Source organism: Dromaius novaehollandiae, chromosome 26, assembly GCF_036370855.1.
Source record: "Dromaius novaehollandiae isolate bDroNov1 chromosome 26, bDroNov1.hap1, whole genome shotgun sequence".
NCBI classification, from domain to species: Eukaryota; Metazoa; Chordata; class Aves; order Casuariiformes; family Dromaiidae; genus Dromaius; species Dromaius novaehollandiae.
In genome coordinates, this window is record NC_088123.1 from 7092479 (window position 1) to 7112016 (window position 19538).

The 19538-nt window shown below is 60.5% G+C and overlaps 3 protein-coding genes and 1 non-coding gene across 5 annotated transcripts; 2 read left to right on the forward strand and 2 right to left on the reverse strand.

Annotated features, from left to right (window-relative positions):
- The first annotated feature begins 248 nt into the window (after positions 1 to 248).
- On the forward strand, positions 249 to 4108 carry MAK16 (MAK16 homolog). The gene is made up of 10 exons (XM_026122379.2): positions 249 to 373; positions 905 to 954; positions 1102 to 1211; positions 1385 to 1449; positions 1603 to 1754; positions 2148 to 2202; positions 2285 to 2359; positions 2719 to 2829; positions 3081 to 3137; positions 3440 to 4108. The coding sequence occupies exons 1-10, from the start codon at positions 359 to 361 to the stop codon at positions 3644 to 3646; spliced, it is 897 nt and encodes a 298-aa protein (XP_025978164.1). The 5' UTR covers positions 249 to 358; the 3' UTR covers positions 3647 to 4108.
- Positions 4052 to 7607, reverse strand: TTI2 (TELO2 interacting protein 2; the record flags this gene model as incomplete). The annotated part of the gene is made up of 7 exons (XM_026122331.2): positions 4052 to 4197; positions 4472 to 4634; positions 5200 to 5343; positions 5451 to 5635; positions 5873 to 5965; positions 6661 to 6847; positions 6931 to 7607. Coding segments are annotated over 7 exons (1530 nt in total), but the record flags the coding sequence as incomplete, so codon positions are not given.
- Positions 7608 to 7897: 290 nt separating this feature from the next.
- LOC112996752 (small nucleolar RNA U13) lies at positions 7898 to 7992 on the forward strand. Its single transcript, XR_003262539.2, has one exon. It is a non-coding gene; the product is annotated as a small nucleolar RNA U13 (small nucleolar RNA).
- A 1369-nt stretch (positions 7993 to 9361) lies between these two features.
- On the reverse strand, positions 9362 to 18706 carry RNF122 (ring finger protein 122). 2 transcript variants are annotated; one of them, XM_064497708.1, is made up of 6 exons: positions 18564 to 18706; positions 13208 to 13364; positions 10893 to 10938; positions 10599 to 10640; positions 10098 to 10177; positions 9362 to 10008 (listed from the first exon to the last, which is right to left on the reverse strand). In XM_064497708.1, exons 1-6 carry the CDS (start codon positions 18586 to 18588, stop codon positions 9894 to 9896), a joined length of 465 nt encoding a protein of 154 aa, XP_064353778.1. In that variant the 5' UTR covers positions 18589 to 18706; the 3' UTR covers positions 9362 to 9893. The 2 variants fall into 2 exon arrangements, with proteins under 2 accessions (XP_064353778.1, XP_064353777.1); XM_064497707.1 differs by having other exon boundaries at positions 10098 to 10180; positions 18564 to 18704.
- Between the last annotated feature and the right edge of the window lie 832 nt (positions 18707 to 19538).

Below are 19538 nucleotides of genomic sequence, written 5' to 3' on the forward strand. Positions count from 1 at the left end.
GAGAAACCGCTGCCAGGGCCCTGGAGTGCGGAAAACACCCTGCTACAGGAAAAGCGCGTAGTGCAGACCAACGCTGCGGGGATTACAGCGGCGGACGCGCCCGTTCATAAACGTTTTTCTCCCCACAATCGGGGAAGGGCTGGATCCTGCGGGTGAACGTCGCCACCGAAACGGGAGAGGCGCCGGGCCACCTCCCTGCGCACGCAACCACCGCCATCTTGGCGTCCACTCGCCCCGCTCTGCTCTGCTCTGCTCTCGCGAGATCCTGTGCTCTCGCGAGACCCTGCGCTCTCGCGAGCGCCGCCGCCGCCCCGCCCCTTCCGGCCATGGCGGCGCGCTGAGGGCGCGGGCCGTCACCATGCACTCGGACGACGTGAGTCCCCCCCAGCCCGCTTGGCCCGGTCGCGTCCGCCCCGGGCAGGCGGCTGCGCCGCAGCCAATCGGCGCCCGCCCCGCCGTTGACTCGGTTCCGTCCGGCCGGGGCATTTCCCCCCCCACCCGCGTGGAGACGGCGGGGCACGTGGCCGCCCCCCCGGGGCAGATACCCCTGGACCGGGGGCAAATATGCCCGGGGGGGGGGGTTGAACCCGGATCGGGGCAAATATACCCGGGGGGGTGCATATGCCTGGAGAAGAAGTGATTATAGTGGGGGGGGGGGGGGGCAGCAGGGCAGGGAAGAATGCCCGGAGAGGAGGCAGATGGCCCCTGGGGGGGAGAAATACCCCTGGAGGGAGCAAATGCCCTGGGAGGGGGGGGGCAGGTATTCCGGGGGGGGGGATACGGCTGGAAGGAAGCCGATGTTCCTGGAGGAGTAAATGGGGAGAGGGTGGGGGGCGCCGTGCTGCACCCCGCGATGGCCGGGGGTGCCGGGGGGGCCGGGTGCCAGTCGCTGCTCGTCCCGCAGGTCGTGTGGGACACGCTCGGCAACAGGCAGTTCTGCTCCTACAAGATCAAGTGAGTGTTTGCGCGGCCGGGGAGGGGGCGGACGGGCACTGGCGTGGACGGGACCGTTCTCGGGGGGGGCCGGGCAGCTGGGGGGGGGGCGGGCGTGCAGGGCAGCGCGTCGGCCCTGGGGGTTCATCGCACATCTCGTCTTTCCAGGACAAAAACCCAGAGCTTCTGCCGCAATGAGTACAACCTCACGGGCCTGTGCAACCGCTCCTCCTGCCCGCTGGCCAACAGCCAGTACGCGACCATCCGGGAGGAGAAAGGTGGGAGTCGGCAGCTCCCCGCGCAGCCGGTGCCCTGTGGCGGGGGGGCTGCGTGGGGAGAGGGTGGGCGGCTGGCGGGGCGCCTGCCCGGGGGCTCTGGGTGCTCGCTGTCTGCAGGAACGCGCTCGCCGTTTCTCTGGGCGCCAGCTGGGCTCACGGTGCTCTTTCCTTAGGTCGGTGCTACCTGTACATGAAGACGATAGAGCGGGCCGCCTTCCCCCGCCGGCTGTGGGAGCGGGTGAGTTACGAGAGCAGGCCGGGAGCCGAGCGCGCTCCGGTGCAACGCATCCACGGGCGGTGGAGGACAGGCAGCGACAGGACTCCCCCCGGACGCAGGAGTCTCTCTGCTTTGCTGCCGCGCCACGGCTGGAGCCTCTTCCTCTCCCCCCAGGTCCTGCTGAGCAGGAACTATGAGAAGGCGCTGGAAGAGATAGATGAGAACCTCATCTACTGGCCGCGGTTCATCCGGCATAAGTGCAAGCAGCGCTTCACGAAGATCACGCAGTACCTCATCCGCATCCGGAAGCTGACGCTCAAGCGACAGTAAGTGGTGCGACTTCGCTTCTGCTTTTCTCCCTTCTGCTTCCTCAGGAGCAGCAGGTAACCACGAGTGATCGCGTCGGTTTGGCTTCCGAGCTGCTGCCCGTGCGCTAAGCCGCGCACACAGCCTGCTCCTGCCTCCTGTGCAGCTACAGGGATTCGCTCCGGTGGTTTCCTGGTGGCTGGAAGCTTTGTCCGGCCTGGAAATGAACCCGGTTGAAACCAGTTTAACTCGGCATATGTAGATGCACTTAAACTGGTTGCAATCACCCTTGTAATGATATAGCTGCTTCCGAAAGGCTGGCTGTTGTCCTGAATGAACTCGTGCTCATCTGCTACGCAACAGGTCTCACAGGGCTGGAAGATTCGTTAACTCGCCCTTGTTGTTCCTTGTAGGAGGAAGCTTGTTCCTTTAAGCAAAAAGATTGAAAGGCGAGAGAAGAGGAGAGAGGTAATATGACTCTCCTGTATAATTTCTGTGATGCTCCATGTGTCTTTAAAACAACTGACCCAGCTCCTCTTTGCTTTGTTAGGAGAAAGCCCTGATTGCTGCTCAGCTGGATAATGCCATCGAGAAGGAATTACTGGAGAGGCTGAAGCAGGATACCGTAAGGCTCACTGCCCTCAGGGCACGGCAGGAAAACTGCTCCTCCTGCCCCGTCCCGCTGCTTCTCTGCGGAAGGGCGTGTGGGGGTGTGTGGAAGTGGCACCACCCCCGTCAGAGGTGTAGGGGACCGTCACACCCTGCCCTTGCGTGCCTTTGCGACGGCTGGAGAACTTGCTTCCCGCAAGTCTGGGCCCTCCCTTTCTACACCGGAGCGTGTGCTTCGGAACTGGGGAAGGGGCTGGACCACAAGTTCAGCCTAGTTTGATGCTGCCTCCGTGCAGGCCGTAGGCTTAGATAATCCTACCACCAACAGCTCTTTATCTTGTACGACTTAAAGAAAATCCACATTTTCCTTTTCAGTACGGAGACATCTACAACTTCCCCATTCACGCTTTTGACAAAGCTTTGCAGCAGCAGGATGCAGAGAGTGAGAGCGACTCTGATGTGGAGAAGGAAGAAGAGGAAGACGAGGTAATGTTTGCAGCCGAAGTACCACGACTAACCCTTCCCTGACCTCGCGCAGCACCCCTGTGTGCTTTAGTTTCCTTAGTAACAGCCAGGGCAGTAACAGGCCTGTAGCCCACGGAAGAGCAGATGTTAACCATGTTCCGGGTTGTCCCGTGCGGGTGGGCAGTCCAGGGCCTTGACCCTAGTTCTTTTGTGGGTAGTGACGAGGTATCGTGTTCAGCGCGCACCCGCTAGCTTCTGACTGTTTCTTACAGGACGCAGATAAGAGGGAGTTTGTGGAAGCAGATGACAGTGACCTCAGTGATTTCGAGGTAGGTGAAGCACCACGTGTTACCTGGAAGCACAGGGGAAGGATAAACTGCTTAAAAGTAACCCCCACCGGGCTGGTGTCTCCGGTGAGGGGATAAGAGGCAGCGCAATCAGATTTGTGAAGCTTAGTGATACAGTCGGGCTGCACTGTATCTGTTACACCTGAACTCTGCTGGCTAGACAGCTGGGAGCCAGGAGCTGTAGAAGGGGAATTGGATACACAGATAACTTTGCAGAAAGTGGAGCTTAAGTTACACAGCCTGCTTTGACATTACTGCAAGCATTAAATCTCTTTCTTACTCAGGACATGGATAAGTTGGAGACAAGTAGTGAGGAAGAGCAGGAAGACAAGTCCTTCAGCGAGGAAGAAGAAGAAAGAGAGAAGGAAACTGCTCGCTCCAAATCCAAGGGGAAAACTCCCCTGAAAGGACCAGCCAGGAGAAAACGACCCTACATTGAAATAGAGTATGAAGAAGAAACAGAACCAGCCACTAAAACAAAAACAACCTGACTCCTTCCTGGACTTGCATTTTGTACAGAATGAGAGGACTCCAGATCTGTCACAAACTCCTCCAGCCTCCACCCATCTGAGCAGGACCCTCAAAAAAGTCCCCCCCTGCTCCCCAGCATTCTAGATTAATGACTTTCTTTATCCGAGGTGAGAAGGATTTTTGTCCCACCCCCAGGAAACCGTAGTGAGTTTGTGCAGCTCCTGCCTTAAGTGCAGTTTAGTGAAGAAGACTACCCACCTTCTTCGCAGCTACACTAAGCTGAGCCCAGACTCTGGCTCCAGAGAAGAACCTGAACTGGGGACACCACTGCTTTGTTCTAAAGCTGGAAAAGCCTGGATGTGGCAAGGAAAACACCCCTTCTTTGGGCAGGTATGGGGCTAACAGAGAGGGGAGGACAAAGACAGTAGCTTTAAATAAAAAAAATATTTTATTGTACAAAAAGCAGGGGGAACAGTGGCTCAGCCGTGCCTCACGTGTTCTCTTGCACTTTCCTGATGCAGTCCCGTACACGGCCTTCCTCACAGCTGCTGTACACTCCTTCCAGGAGGACCTGAAACAGGCAAAGCATCAGCTTTCAGTTCCTTGGCAAACTCAGGTTTATGATGTTGCCTCTTCCCACCTATCTGTTGGAGGAGAATGGTATAAAACATAGTAGCTGTTGATGGGTGACTTGATACGTATCAAGTACAAATGCTGGGGAAACTGATGCTTTGGAAACAGTGCTGGACTGAGGAAGCAGCTGGGCTCATTTGTACCACGCTGCCCATTTCTTTTAGAGGGAAAGACAGCAGAGATTAAGTAGCAGTGCTGGCTCCCAGGCTCACCTTCACCTGCCCCTCAGAGCACCGATCCAGCAGGATGAGGCATTCGGTGGCTGCCTGCAGCAAGGCTGCTTTCACCGGCTCTGGCGTTGAGCCTTGGTCAGTGTGTACGTCCCAGATCAGCTTCAGCAGGGCCTTGAGGAGCACGGGGAGCCTGCACGGCATTCTGTGAGAGGAAGGGACAAGTGCTCCTTATTCCAAATCCTCTTTGCAAGCCAGGGGAAAGCCCAGCCCGGCCTAGCAGGCCCTAGACAGTTCCAGGAGAGCTGTTAGTTGTCATTTAGATGTTGAGCAGGACTGTAGCTCTCCCGAGACGAGCTCCTGCTTCAGCAGCGAGGCGGAAGGCAGCTGCCTCTTTAAGTACACACGCCAGGGGAGGACACAGGCCCTGACCACAGGAAACCGAAGCACAGCGTATCAGGAACGCCTGTTAACGTCGAGACAGCCTAGTTCTCAGCACAGGACTTCACAATTTTGCCACACAGAAAACACAGATTTAGTGTTTCTCCAAGTTAGAACAGGCAAAAATCAGACCAAAATGAGGACCCCGCTTAGCTTAACTTTCGGGCCAAGCTGTTCAGCAAAGCAGTAGTGCCAGTGATTCTACCCTGTGACAGAGACTCTCTCGCAGGATTTCAGGGACTTTTTCTCAGATAACAGTAACTTTGGCTCTGCAAGCGTGACAGTGCTCCGGCCATGCTTTTACAGCGTCATTCACCCCAGAAAGGTACCTGGGCCAGGCATGCTGAACGGTGCACCGCAGCGTCTCCAGTATTCCCAGCCGAGCTTCCTCCTCGGGGCCATCGCAGACCTCCAGATACCCCAGGACAACCCGCTCCAGCCTCTTCAGGTGCCGGGCTATCTGGATGCCCAGTCTGCCAACACGGAGAAGCACACGCTGAGGAGGGTGGTGCCTAAAGAGGAAGGCCCCAGCCACCAAGGCCAAAGTGAGTCACGGCAGGGCGGCAGCTGCTGCCCTCACCTCTGCACAAAGGCCGGCAGGGCCCTGGCGTACGCCCGCCGCAGCGCAAGGCGATGCTCCGCCTCCATGTGCGTGAGAACCAGCTGCAAGACCTCATCGCAGGGGGCGGTGGGCCGGGTCTCCTTCTGGTGCCGCCGGGCTCTCTCCAGCACCGGCAGCAAGTCCAGCAGGCAGAGCAGTACCGCCTGGTTCAGTGCGAGACACAGGGAACATCGGCAGCCTGTCGAGAGCACCAGCAACTTCCAGCCTCCCCAGCCACCCACAGCTGCTTGACAACAAGCATCAGCTAGTAATAACCTTAAGTTAGGCCAGGACCTCCTGCAAGGAGATGGGGGCTGCCTCCCTGTGCCTTGAGCTGTGCCACTCATAGGCTGGACATACAATACTGTGAGGCAGATCCACATTAATCTCTGCTGTCCTACCTCAACGAGAGGGGCCTCACGCGAATAGAGGTGGTTGTAGAGGGCGTGGTACACAACGTGAGCTCTGTTGAACTGGCACAGATCAGCAGCCGGCTGCGACAACAGGGAGAGCAACAGCATATTATTCCCATGCACCACATTCAGCACCCACTTAACCAAAGAGAACAGTCCTCCCCAAACCAAGGTTTATAAGAATAACCCTCTCACATGCTGAACGTTAGGAGCGTTGCTCACTTGTTACAGGAAAGTGGGAGCAGGCTGTAAGAGCTGCAGTTTATTTCCATGGTCTTAACTGTAGTATCTGCCCAATCTCCTAATTCTCTGTGCCTCATAGGTACACTCTTCACAAGCACACAAATATTCAGAGGTGGAAAAGAAGGTATTTGTTGTCTCTGAGGTGCACTGGCAGACAGGTGAAGGGCTCAGCAAAAGGCTAAGCATCAGACGACTACTGCTACTACCCCAGTTCCCAGCCACAAGACAGTGTATGTCCCCTGGCTGCTGTTTCACAGTTCCACTGCTGCTCATTTAATACCCTGTGCTGCAAACCATTCTCAGGCTGAGGTATGAATCAGCTGGGTTCAAAAGACTGTAAAGCAATTCCTCACTTAGCATAACAGATGCAAGAAATACAAATATGTAAATACACAGGGACAGTATGGAGGATACAGCAAAATCACCAGGTTAAAGGCAGAGCCAGGAATAGAAGTTTGGAGCGGTGATAGGCCTCCAACCATGCTTCCTTCACACAACCATCCGCAAGGGATCTGATTTCTTGAATCCCTTACCACATTGAGAACGATATGATGCAGGCAGCGCACACCCAGGATTTTATTTTCCTCCTGATAGTCGTCCGAGATGAGCAACGACGGCGGGAGAACGCTCTCCAGGTGACGGCTAAGCCAGGGCCGGGTGACGTGAAGCAGCGTCCCGGAGAACACGTGCTTTGTGGCAGGGTTGAGCTTCCACGTGTCCCTGGAAATAAAAGCACAAGGTCAGTGAAAGCTTGGTGTTGCCTATGTAGGGACATGCTGCTCCGTGCACGCTGCGCTACGCACTTGGTCAGCTCCTGCTTCAGGAGCGCCATCACTGCAGCAAACCCTCCTTCCTCCTCGTCGTCCTTCCCGCGGAGGAACTCAGCCACCGACCCGCAGCCCGTGGCCCGGAGCAGCCCCGCCAGCAGCTCCCGCGCCACCCGCTGCGACCCCGGGCTCGTCCAGGGCCTCTCGGCAGCGTGCGTGGCCGCGAACACGTACGCGGGCCCCAGCAGGCTGCGCAGGAGCGGCCCCGCCGCCGGGCCCCCCGGAGCCCCCGGCGCCCGCGCCGCGTCCAGCCCGGCCAGGAGCAGCAGCAGCGCGGCGCCCGCCTCCGCCGCCCGCTCGGGCAGCGCCCCGGCGTCCTGCTCCTGCGCCCGGGGCGCCGCGTGGCCGCCCAGCGCCGCCGCCAGCGCGCCCAGCGCCGCGGGGCTCAGCCCCTCGCAGAGCCAGCGGCTCCCGGCCGCCTCCAGCCGGGCCCGCAGGCCCCGCACCGCCGCGGCCCGGGCCTCGCCGCTCGCCCCCTCCGACAGCAGCGGCCCGAGCTCCGGCGGGGCCGCCGGGGCCGCCTCGGCCCCGGCCCGCTGCCCCCCGGGCGCCGAGGCCTGCGACAGCCTGCCGAGCCGCGGGCCCGCCCGGGGCCCCCCGCTCCAGAGCCGCCGCTCGCCCCGGGCAGGGGCCGCCACTACCGGCACCGCAAATCACGCCACACCCGCGACACTGTCGCAAAAACCGCCGTAAAGGTGGCGGAGGGGGCGTGGCGTCTTGGTGCATAAATTAGCATGGTTAATACGGGGCGGTCGTGCCGCTGCCGCGGGTCCGTTTGCGAGGCCGAGGGGCGCCGCGAGCCCCAAAAGCGGCGGAGACAGCGGAGAATGCGCAGAGGAAGCGCGGGGTGGAGGCGAGCGCGGGCAGCCGTCGGCCTCCGCCTCGCCATGACCTCGGGGCAGGGGGCGCGGCGGGGTGGGCGGCGCGTGCACAACACTCGGTGATCCTTCCGGTTCATTGCAGATGATGAATGGGAGCTTCACGCGCATGCGTGACATGTGCCGGCCTGGTTACGACGGGGCACAGTCCCTTCTGAGCGGCCGGGGGAGAGTGCGCAGCGCGCTGGCGTCGCAGCTACGTGGTTTTCCCGCAAGAAGGACGGTGTCGTGTTTGGTGAATAAAGGGGGGGGGGAGGCAGTGGACCACAGCTACCCGCCACCCCCGGTCCCCCCTTGGGGGCCCCTGGCACAGCTGGACTGCGGTGTGCTGTAGTGGGGTCACAGCTGGGTGAAACCCCAGCGTGCAGGGGTCACAGGCACAGCTGGATGGGGCGCAGCTGCAGCAAGCAAGGGGGTGCCCAGGCACAGCTTTTGGGGACCCCCCAGGCTCGGGGGGGGGGGCAGGCACAGCTGGATGGGGAGCCCGAGCGCAGCTCCGTGCAGGCCTGTGCCCTCCCCGCTGGAAAGGGTCAAAACCGCCCTCGTGCTATTTCCAGCTCAGCGCAACCCTCTGTGCTACTTCCCGTTTGGGGCTATTCCCTGCTTAAGGCTATTTCGGGCACTTTGGGAACTCATGGGCCACATCCGGCTGCCAAGCAGCCGTTCTCGGCCTGCCCTGACAGGGTCGCAGCTCCTCGTGCAGCCCGGCTTGCGCTCCCCAGAAGCATGGTGGGGTTCAGCCTCCTTGGCCGCTCCCCCCGGCCCGCTGGCCCCCCGCACCCCCCACAATCAGCACGAAACGCTGCCGGGGCCGTGCTGGGCTCCCGCGCTCATGGGGCAGGCAGGGCACAGGCGCCCCTGGCGAAAACGGGCTGAAACTCGGAGCCTTGCGCCTAAAGGCACACCTCCGCCCTTAACTGTGTGGTCTGGTAAGTGTGTCTTGTGCCTGCAAAATAACACTGGGTGTTACGCTTAAACAAAACCATTCCTCTGTGCCAGGCGAGCCGGTACCAGGCTCCGTCTCCGAATGTTCTGGCTGTCTCCGTACGTGCGACACGGACGCTTCAGGCTGCCAGACGCCAGCAGGCTGCGGCGGCAGGAAAGGGACGTCCAAGTCACGTCTGTTCACCGGGGAGCCGCTCGCAACTGCCGTGCGCCCCGGAGGCTGCACGTTACTGCTCCGCCGCAGCGCAGCGAGGGGCTTCCTGGGCTGCTTGTTGTCCTTTAGAAGCAAAATCTGTCTATAACACATTTGGTAGGTGCAAAGGCTGCCCTTACACTGCCAGCGCACAGCCTTCCCGCGCGGGCAGCTGGTGACACAGGGAGGGGGACGTGTCCCCGCATCAGCCCGTGCCGCAGCAGGCCGGGGGAGCCGCCCAGACGAGCGGGCCTGGGGGGGATACAGGCCGGGCTCAGCTTCGTCCTGAGCCTCTTGTTTCCTTAAGAAGCAACAACATATTTTTTTGTGCTTCCCCAAAACACTGCCAGGCCCCTGTGGCCCCCACCAAGCACTCACAGCTGAAACCGGCTGAGAAATCTTCCATTTAATCAGTGTTTTGCATAAAACTGTACATCCTCCACCCTCCCCGGTGTGTAGGAAGCCTGAGAACGTCTGGAGAAGGTTACGTACAAAAATACTATGTACAGCGAGAGGCAGCGGGAGGGAGACGGGGAGCGCGGGGGGACGAGCCCGCGGCCCAGCGCCCTCCCCGCCTCCATGCCGCGGCTCTGCTTTCCACGCGCAAACCCGGAGCTGCCAGAGCAGCTCCCCTGCCCCGGCGCATCCCCGGGGGAAGCCCAGGGACATCTTGAGGAGAGGAAAAAAAAAAAAAAGAAGAAAAACCAACCAAACAACAACCTCCGAGTTAAAAATCCCACCTAAACAAACCCGAACTGCACCTCAGAGACGAACTGTTGCATCCCGGCTGCCCTCGGGGCTGCGGGGCAGCTCTCGGTGCTGCTCAGCCCTCCGCGGGCAGCCGTGGAGCCCCTCGGGGTCCCTCGCGGCCGGGCCCGGAGAGCCCTCGGGGTCCTGCGCAGGCCGCCGGAGCAGAGGGCCCCTCACACCAGCTCGTCCAGGAGGGTCCCGCCGCCCGCGCGGGGCTCCGCGCCACCCGCCATGGGCTTGTTGCACATGGGGCAGACGCAGCGAACCTCCAGCCACTTCACCAGGCACCTGCAGCCGGGAGAGGCGGAGGCAGGGAGAGGCGGAGGGTGCCAATCCCCGCCGAGGAACCCCCCGGGGCCCCGCCAGGCCACACTCACCTGCGGTGGAAGGCGTGCTGGCACGGCAGCACGCCCAGCTCCTCCCGCGCTCGGAAATCCTCCAGGCACACGGCACAGGTCTGCTGCGGAGGCGACGCCAGGACGGTGAGGAGGGCCAGCGCCGACACGCGGGACCCAGCGCGATGCCCTCCCACCGCACCGCGTCCCGGGGAGCCCCTGGTCCCTCTCCAGGGTGTTTCCAGGTGGGAATTTGGCTCAGTTCCCAAACTGCCTGCAGGAAGGGTCCTTCCCTCCCCAACCTGGCCACATTCCCCATCCCGCACACCGCCCTGGCCTCCCTCTGCTTGTGGACCATGCCCGACCCCGCAAAGCGGCAGAGAGGTCGCCCCCGGCAGCCGCCCCCTGAGCCGAAACCCCCCAGTGGCTCCGGACGCCACGAGCTGGGCGGCTTCAAGGCCCTGCTCACGGCCTCGGCCGAGCGCGGGGCCCCGGGTGCCCTGAGCCGCTGTCCCACTCGCCCCGAGCCGCTGTCCCACTCACCCCGTGCACGTTCAGCTTCCTGGCGTCACCTTTCAACACCACCTGCACGGGAAAAGGAGGCGGCACAGTTAAACCCAGCGCGGCCAGAGAACAATCCTGGCGGCTGTTTTAACCAAGCGAGCGCTTAACACAACACCAGACCTGCAGCCCAAGCCCAGCCATGGGCCGGCAGGTCCCGCGGGGAGCAGCCCACTACCCCGCCGCTGCCATCCCCAGCACTGTCCGAGCCGCCTGAAAGCCCCCAGCTCAGCCTTCAATCTCACGGGACATTTAGGAACCAACCGCAAGCTTTACCTCCTTGTACCCGAATCTTTCACTCTGAGCCTGATGCCGAAGTTTGCTAGAGAGGGAGAGAAAAAGCACGTGGTGAGTTTCAGAGCATCCTTCAGGAGCGGGTTAGTTGGTAACAGTCGCTTCTGGACAGTCCAGCCAAAGAAATTCATACTGTAGAGCCAACGCGCATCAGTGCCCTGGCCGTCACCCCGCGCAGGGCTGCCACAGTCCCACGGCCCTGCGCGGCTCCGGTGGGCCCCTGCCGCGCTGCCTGTGCTGCACAGCACCCCATGCCGCCGCGGGGCCCGCAGGAACCGGCGGCCGGCGGGCGATAAGGTCCCGCAGCCACAGCCCCGATTGTTTTGCTTCGGAAGTCGTTAGGGGTCCAGGAAGCGCCGTATTTCCAGCACTCGCCGGCCGCCGGCAGCTCCCAGCCCAGCCGCCGCAGCCTGGAGCCGAGCAGAGGGCGCTGGGGAACGGCGTCCTGCAGGAAAACCCAGCGAGACGCTAACGCCGGGGGAAGGACGCTGCCCGCAGGCCTTTGCTTCTGCCGCTGAGGCACAGCGTGCTTCCACTCGTACCTGCGCCGGGATCTCACAGAAACACCTCTTGGCGAGGAGATGCCTTTCCACTCGCTCTGCAGAGCTGCTGCGGCAGCCCGGCAGGCTCTTCCCCAGCGGCCGCCCCCCCGGGACCGGGCCGGGCCGGGGCGCGGCTGGGCGCAGCACATCTTTGCAGGATGCTCTGAAGGAGAGCAAGGCCAAATGCAGGGCATTCCTCCAAAAACCAGCGTCTTGCCACCCCTCACGCGCACGCGGCCCACCACGCGGCCCTCCCCGAGCCCGCCGGCTGGTTCAGGCCAGGATAACCCAGGGGCCGGCCGGGGCCGCGGGAGGGACGGGGGTGGGCGCAGCGAGCCGCTGTGCAGCACGAGCTCTTGCTGCCCCGCAGGGTCCCAGGGCTCAGACCTGTTTTGCTCCCTGCTGCCAGCGAAAGCCCTCTGCAGACGTGCACAGGGCAATGGCAGAGCTGGGGCGTCCCGCAGCGAAGGACCGAGCTCCTTGGGCCCTGGAGGAAAAGCCAGCTGCTACCTCAACTCCGAGTTTAAAAATAGCCCTCTCTGCACAGGGAGGTAATGCACAGACACATCCTTCCCCGCAGCGCAGCCCCGGCCCCTGCCACACAATGCGGCCGTCTGGTGCGGCCCCCGGAAAACCGGAGCCCCTTCCTGCCGTTTCCTGCCCAGCCTCAGCCCCGGCTGGACCGCAGGGCTCCTGCCCGGAGGAGCCTGCCAGCGCCTGAGCCCCCTCCTCGGGGCAGCGGTGCCGATCCTCCCGGCAAACCCGTCCCAGCAGGTTGGGGGAGAAAACAAGCAGGCGCCTGCAAGGGCTGGCGGTGGCCCTGGCATGCCAGGCAGTGCCGTCGGTGCGATCGGTGCCCCCGGTGCGGGTGCAGCACCGGCAGCGCGGCGGGATGAAATGGTCCAGGCACCGCAGACGCCCCGGGGAGCCCTCGGGGCGGGGATGCCACTCGGTCACTCCCATCACAGGTCAGTGCCGATGCCCAGTCCAGCTGCTCCAAGAGGGATCAGGTGGCAGAAGCTTGTCGAAAGTAGAAGGGACGCTGCTGCTCAGAGCCGGCCCTTGATATTTAGCGGTGCGGAGGAACACAGCCCCTCGCGCCTGCCAGATAACTTTCTGAGCCGCAGGCCGAGCGCTCCCCAGCGCCGTGCCCCCGGTCCCGCCTCGCGCTGCCCCGGGGCTGGCAGGTCACCTCCAGAAGTCGTAAGGAAAGCAGGCACATGGCTCAAGCGGGGCCAACAGGCAACACAGCGGGAGATTAAATGGTTCTAATTTGCTTAATAAGAATAATAGTTATCAGGATCTAAGTGGAGGTGACAGGAGGCCTTGGGGAGACTATTAATGGCAGCTAAAAGTAGCCTCTGATCCCTCGGCCGCCGTTCGTGCCGTGCTCACGGCTCCCTGCGTGCCCCGGGCTGTGCCCGGGGCTGCTCTGCCACCGGCGTCCCTGAGCGCAGCCCACGGGGACCGTGACAGCCCCTGGCTAAGCCCGAAGGCACCTTCATGCCACCAGCGGGACCAGGACCTCTGGCAAGGACTTCTCACCCAAGCCACCAACCTGCCCGAGGCACCACGAGGGGGATCAGCATCTCCTCTCCAGGCTGCGAGTACCGGTGCCATGGGCCGTCACCTCGCTCGGTACGAGTCTCGGTTTTCTTTTAGCCAAATCCCAGCCAGCTGGCCAGACAGCAATATCCCCAGGCCACATGCGTCCCTGCAGCATGGAGCCACCTTCCCCAGCAGGACCCAGCTCACCTGATGAAGTAGCAGCAGAAGATGAGGCTGAGCACGAAAATGAAGATGCCAGTGCCAAAAATGACCATGTAGATGTTCAGCGGCAGGTCCTGGAAAGTGATGGGAGGCATCGTGCACGATTTATTGGTATAAATCAGCCCCAGACTGCAGAAGTACCCTTTGCAGGGGGAAGAGAGAGAAAAAGCAGCATTTAGAATGAAAGTGGGGGCAAAAAGGGGAAGAATGGAAGAAGATTAAGACTTACCCTCTCTCATGCCATACAAATATCCAAGATAACCCACTGTGCTCTGTACTGGCACAGAGACAGGGATGTGGGCTGCAAAGTGCCAGAGCCTCAGGCCAGCGTGGGCTGCGTCTCTCGGAGCCCAGGACCCAGGGCTGCACAACGGCAGCTCGTTAGCGTGCTCTGCAGGCTCTCGTTAGCCTCTGGAGACCCCGCAGGCAGCTCCTCGCACGCAGGCTGCCTTGCGGGTCGTGCAGAGCGGCTGCGGACCCCTGCTCTGGTTTGCGGTGGCAGCACCCCAGCCGACGGCAGCCGTGCCGGGACGCCCCGACGGAGAACAGCCACCCCGAGCCCCGTCCTCGGAGCCACCGCGGCCCCTGGGAGTGATCCTGCCTGCTCCGTCCCCTGCATCGCTAGCAAATTGCTATCCAGAGTGATTGCAGATTTACTGCGAAAGCGGAGAGAGCCTGGGCTGATTCCTGCGTCCCCTCTGGAGTCTGCAAAGTGGGCAGAAAATATAAAATGAAGCCATCATCCCGTGGCCTGTAAATTGCAGATCTCTCCAGGAGCAGCAGCAGCCCCTTAGAGCAAGACCACGCCAGCACTGACAACAGCCGCCGCTGCGTTACCACGATGACTGAACCATCCTCCAGCAGCATAAACGTACCCAGGGCAGAATCCAGACACCCGAAGAAAAGGAGGCCCCGTGCATTCCTCTCCATAGGAATACATGGAAGTCAAAAGGGGATTTATGCAAAGACGGGGGGGGGGGGGGGGAAACCTTGAAAAACAAGAACAGCTTGTCACTGCTTCGCAGGAGCCAGAAGCAGCAAGCAACTGGGTCCTTCTTAGCTCCACGAGAAGCGATGGGTCCGCGCATCCCAGCACTGGGAGCACACGGCAGCGCTCCTAGCAAATCCCCCTCTGGAGCAAAGACGTGGCCCCCAGCACCCGCCTGATGCAAGCTGCTACCTCAGCTGCCGCCTTTCCCTCCGAGTCTGACACCGCGGTGGAATATGGAGGAGGGTGTTACAAAAAACCGAGGAACAGCAAGAAAAGATGAGGAGGGTTCACACCTAGCAAAGAAGGAAAAACCCAAGGGAAAACACCAAACCCATTGCAAACTGCCTCTTCTGGGAGTTGCTGCAAAGTCAAATTCTAGCACAAGAAAGCAGTTTTTTGTGTCTCAGAATCATGCTGACCCCACAAAACCAGAAGCTTTGATTTCACGTTAGATCTCGCTCACATGGGACTTTAAAGGACAGCAGCCTCCGAAGGGAGGCCCCATCCGCGCTCCGGAGAGCCTCTGCCCCCGCCCTTCCCGCTCCAGCACCCTCTGCTCCCGCTCTGCGGAATCTCATTAAAACGCTCCTAAAGAAACACTTATGGTTTTAATTACAGCCCATTAAAGTCCTCCTCCTGCTTCTCATCAGAGGACAAAATTTGCTTTCGACCACCAGAGGCAGAAAGCGAATGGGTGGCAGGGTCGAACTCTGCGCAAGCAGTGAAATTCTGAGCTTTGGTCTGCCTGGTTTCCTCTCTGTTGCAGATGGGGAGAAAATCTCCGGTCCAATAACAGCGTCTACAATGTGCTAGAAGACCAAGAAAGGGAGTATTTGTTTGTAGGGTACCAAATCCCTGCGTTCCTCCTGCTCTTGTAGCTTCCTGCTCTCGAGAGTACCAGGTGCAGGAAAAGTTGTGCGTTTTTTTTCCATTTCCCTGCTGGAAATGATTGAGAAATGCTCACAGAAAACATAAATTAGATCAACTGTTAAAAAAACCCACTGAACAACTGAATGAGATAATGATGGTGTCCACAGTGGCCTCACACGGGACGCGGGCTGCACAGCAGCTGTTGATGGATACAGGAAGGCTCATTTGGAGTCAGCCAAAAGGAGAGCTGTGGATTGTGGTAACAATAACGGGGCATAAATGTGTAGGAGACTGGATAAAAACAATAAAGCTCCCTAAGAGTATCTGAGGACCGAGAGCTATTCCAAGCATCTGCTGAAAATCACCAGCCGCTGGCCTCCGTGCCACAAGGGCAGGGGCAAGAGAAGCTGCCCCAGCCCGGGTTACAACCCCATCGCAGGGCTGGGGGGTGGTGGCCCGGCGAGCGGCCTGCCTCGGGCCCCAGGCCGCGCTTGCCCTGCCGCAGGATCCATCAGGACCCGTAACACTGGTAACAGCCAGCTCAGCTGCATCAGGGAGAGCTTGCACAGGTACGGAGGGACGGGCCGGCAAAGCGGCATTAGCAGCAGGGCAAAACTGGGGGTGGAAGCAGAGAAGCTATAACTTACAGCCCTGTACTGAAGGAAGCAGGGAAGAGCTGGACTAACATGTTCCTGCCAGCCGCAACACAGCTGGCGAGGCTAATTTTAGATTCACCAGCTTAGCAAGGCTCATTCTTGCTAAATAGGCTCTAAAGAATTCATGAGTTCCCGTCAGAAGTGCCAAAAAGCGAGCGCAGCGCTGGGAAAGTGTCCTTTTGAGCCGGAGGGCCAGGACAAGGTCCTGCTAGGACCAGCCCCCAGTGCAGGGAGTCTGAATGAGCCAACGCGGCTGCTCCCTCGGACCCGGCTCGCCCAGACCCCCAACCAGCCCAAAAAACGAGCTGCTCCCCAATCCGGCCAGCTCCTTCAGCCTCCTCCTCCTCCTTGTCCTCCACACAGTGAGTTTATTGGGAGTGAGCGAGTTAGCTCGGCTATGGTTTTGATTAGTGCAAACCCTTTTGTCTGACAAAGACATTCTTACTTTTGCTTGAAAAGCAATAGATCAAACTTATTTTTAACCAACGCTAAGATACAGGCCCGCTAGGCACCAAATCCAACCCAACCCAACGCACCTCATCAGTTTCAACCTACTCAGGGCCAATTTTGCACCAGAAACCAGAAGTCTGGAGAGTAGCGTGCTGGAACCATTATTTAGCCAAAAAAGATAGAGAAAGCTTCCTGGATATCCATGAAAGTATCTACAGACATGCACTGACCTTCGGGGCCCTTCTTAGTCCAAGAAGGGTACTCAGAAAGGTAGCTTATTTTGCCAGCAAAGTGTTTTTTCCATGCAAATCGCAAAAATGCCCCTCACGAGCCCAACCAGCAAAGGTGCAGCTGGACCCACCGGGCCTGTGGGTTTCTGCCAGCGCAGGGCACCTCCTCCTCCGGCCCACACGGCTCCTTGGCAGATCCGAGCTGGCCTAAACAGTCCTTCCGCAAGCCGAAGTACAAGTACTCTCCGGGTCCTTTCTTTCCTACAGAGGGAAACCACAGCACTTAACTGCGTCCCTTTCCCACTGCGGACTGCCGCTGCAACGCTCCTGGGAACACCCCCGGGAGCCCCAGGGCTGCTCTCCACCCCAAAGCAACGAGCAGAACGCTGTGTGGTCCAGAAGCCCCGCGCACCCACCTCACCGTGCCGCGAAGCTTGGGACTTGCCTTTGCTCTAAGCCTACGGGCAGAGCTTGGAGCCGGGGGTCTTGGTGACCAAACGGCACGACTTTAACGATCACCCCCGCTCCGCCAGCCTGGCTCAGCGCAGGCCCTGCTCCCGCAGCGAGGCTGCGCGCCTCGGCCCCCCGGACACGACGGCCTGCAGCCGCTGAGCCCACGTCGCGTCAAGCCAGGGCAGACCCAAGTCTCTGCCCGCACTGCGCAGGCACGGGGATTTTGCTGAGCAGAGCTTCTCCCTCACCCCAGTTCTTGTTCAATAAAACAAATGGAAAACTCAGCAGGTTGTTAAATAAAACCATTCTTTCTACTCCTACACAAAAGCTGTGGGCTTTGCATTCGAAAATTGAAAGCAGCATCCATATAATTTTTGCTGTGATGCTGGAAAAGGCTTGCTGCAAAAGTCATCCCTAAACCAAGCAGTTTACACTGGGGGATAACCAGCTGCCCTCCAAATAAAGGTACCCGGCTCATGCTTGGTGACTAGAGTCCACCAAACTACAGCTAGAACAACAGGAGGAAAAAACATGAAGTACTGAATCTCTGCAAAAGAGGAGCTGAAATCCCAAGCGCTGCACCAGCACAGAGCACGCTCCTGTTAAGAAATTTTGAATACACCTATTTATGTTGAAAACCTGATTTGTTTACTGGGTCTTGGATTTATTTACACCGACGGCCCCAACTCCGCAGAGACCTTCAACAGTTTGGGGATAAGTAATTTTTCTGGACTTCACTGATGTAAATGTTTGCAAGGTCAGGGCTTAAAGCCAAAACGTTTAAGTCAGATGCCCATGGCTAGTCCCCTAAACCCACGTTTTGGCCTCTGAACAAGGGTGGGCTCTGTTCTCGGTGTTTCCCAGAACCCGCACCCTGGGAAGTCAGAGAGAGCTGTGGCTGCTCAGAGCCTCTAAAAGTAAAGTCTCCCTTATTTAGGAGGTTTCCTTTAAACAGCCAAGTTTGCATTTTCTCCTGTGGTGCATTTACACGGACCCATTTAAAGGAAATCCATGCACTCACCGCATGTCCACAGCTAACTGCCCGCAGGACCGATGGCTTCTCATGCCCCAGCCTGCACAACACAAGGTGGGTGTTACAGCAGAGGAAGCCACTAGTTGCACTATATTTAGCTTCAAAGGCTGTAAATCTTCCATAAATTGAAATAACCCAGCCTTTGTTGCTCAGGCATGGCTTGGATGGTGGAATTCCCAGCACAGCTTCCCAACTACTTAGTCACAGAAATAAACCACTTTTTATTTAACGAGAACCCGTCGCATGTGCAAGCTCAGTTCCACGCTCACAAGAATTTCTTACAGCTAACAGCAGCGAGAGGAGGCAGGGCCTTGCCGGGGTTCTCCTAAAAGCGCTTTATCCCCTTCCTACCACGCGTGAAGGAGGGATTTTTCCTTTTAAGCAGCGTAAGAAACGAACGCACGGCGATTTAACTCCGTAACTGCCTTTATTCCTGGGAGCCGAGCAGGATGCGCCGCCGCCGCCGGAGCAAAGCGACCCCGGCTCGGCCGCGCCCGGCGGCGGCTCCCTGCGGACCGCGGCACCGGGCAGCGAGGGGCGCCCCGAGCCCCGGGGGCGGCGGGAGGCCAAAGCCCCGGCGGGGCTCGGGCTGGGGCTCGGCCCCGCTCGCCGCCCCCCGCCCCAACCCGCCCGCCCCCGCGGCGGAGCCCGCTCTCACCGTTGCACCACTGGAAAGGGGACATCCAGGGCCGCGGGGCGCCGCTCGCCGCGGCCGGGGCGGCTCCGCCGTGCGCGGCGCCGGGCCATGGCCGGGAGCGGGGCCGGGCGCGGCCCTGCCCGCAAACCCCGCCCCGGCGCGGCCCGGGCCCCGGCCCGGCCCCCGGAGCCGCCCCGCCGCGGAGCGCCGAGCACCGTGCGCAGCGCCGAGCACCGCGGCCGCCGGGGAAGCAGCCGGGGCCGGCCGAGGCGCGGGGCGCTGCGGGCCGGGAGCTCTGCGGGGGGACGAGGGCAGAGGAAGCCGGGGCCTGGGCTGCTCCTGCGATGGGCGTTTTTGCGAGGCGCATTGCTCCCGCGACGCACCTGCCTGCAGCGCACGGTCCTTCTCCCCGCACAGCCGGGAGCTCTGCTCACACGCAGTGCGATGGCTCCGTCGCCCCGCAGAAACGCCCTGCACGTGTCCCGCCTGCCACAGGCCGGAGCTCACCCAGCCCCTGTGCGTGGAGCTGCCCTTTGGGAGACCCTCCCTGAAGGTGCTGCCCTCAGGGTGCCCTGCCTTGTGCAGGGGATGCGGAGGAGGCCTGGACATCTCCATCCAAAGACATCTCCATCCAAACCTTGGATGCTGCAGGTGACTGGGGACCAGGAGGGCAGCGGGGCTGGTGGCGCGGGGCCGTGACGCTGCTCGCGGTTCCCCCCTGCGCTCCGTGGCTGGGGCAGCAGCACCGCGGGCTCTGTGCACTGTCCTGCACTAACAGTCTCGGGGCCTGGGGCTGTGCAGACAGCCCGCCCTCCCGAAATCCAGGTGCTTTCCTGAGCAACGCAACAACCCCTCAACACAGGCACCCCGCCGCTGCAAGCACACAGGGGTACAGCACACCCCCGGCTCTGTCAGGGATCCTCGCTCCGGATTAGTTTGCTGATCCCCACCCAAACGCGGGCTCCCCTCGCGCTCAGCGCCTCCCTGATCCCAGCT

What these genes read in the sequence shown, in the direction of transcription:
- MAK16 (XM_026122379.2), top strand. An exon ending in AAGCTGACGCTCAAGCGACA is followed by an intron (nt 1,755 to 2,147) that starts GTAAGTGGTGCG and finishes TGTTCCTTGTAG; the next exon opens with GAGGAAGCTTGTTCCTTTAA. An exon ending in AGGAAGAAGAGGAAGACGAG is followed by an intron (nt 2,830 to 3,080) that starts GTAATGTTTGCA and finishes TGTTTCTTACAG; the next exon opens with GACGCAGATAAGAGGGAGTT.
- RNF122 (XM_064497707.1), bottom strand. Translation starts at nt 18,588, where the DNA reads ATGTCCCCTTTCCAGTGGTGCAACG. An exon ending in CCCTTTCCAGTGGTGCAACG is followed by an intron (nt 13,365 to 18,563) that starts GTGAGAGCGGGC and finishes CCCCCTGCAAAG; the next exon opens with GGTACTTCTGCAGTCTGGGG. An exon ending in CAGCACGCCTTCCACCGCAG is followed by an intron (nt 10,009 to 10,097) that starts GTGAGTGTGGCC and finishes TCCCGGCTGCAG; the next exon opens with GTGCCTGGTGAAGTGGCTGG.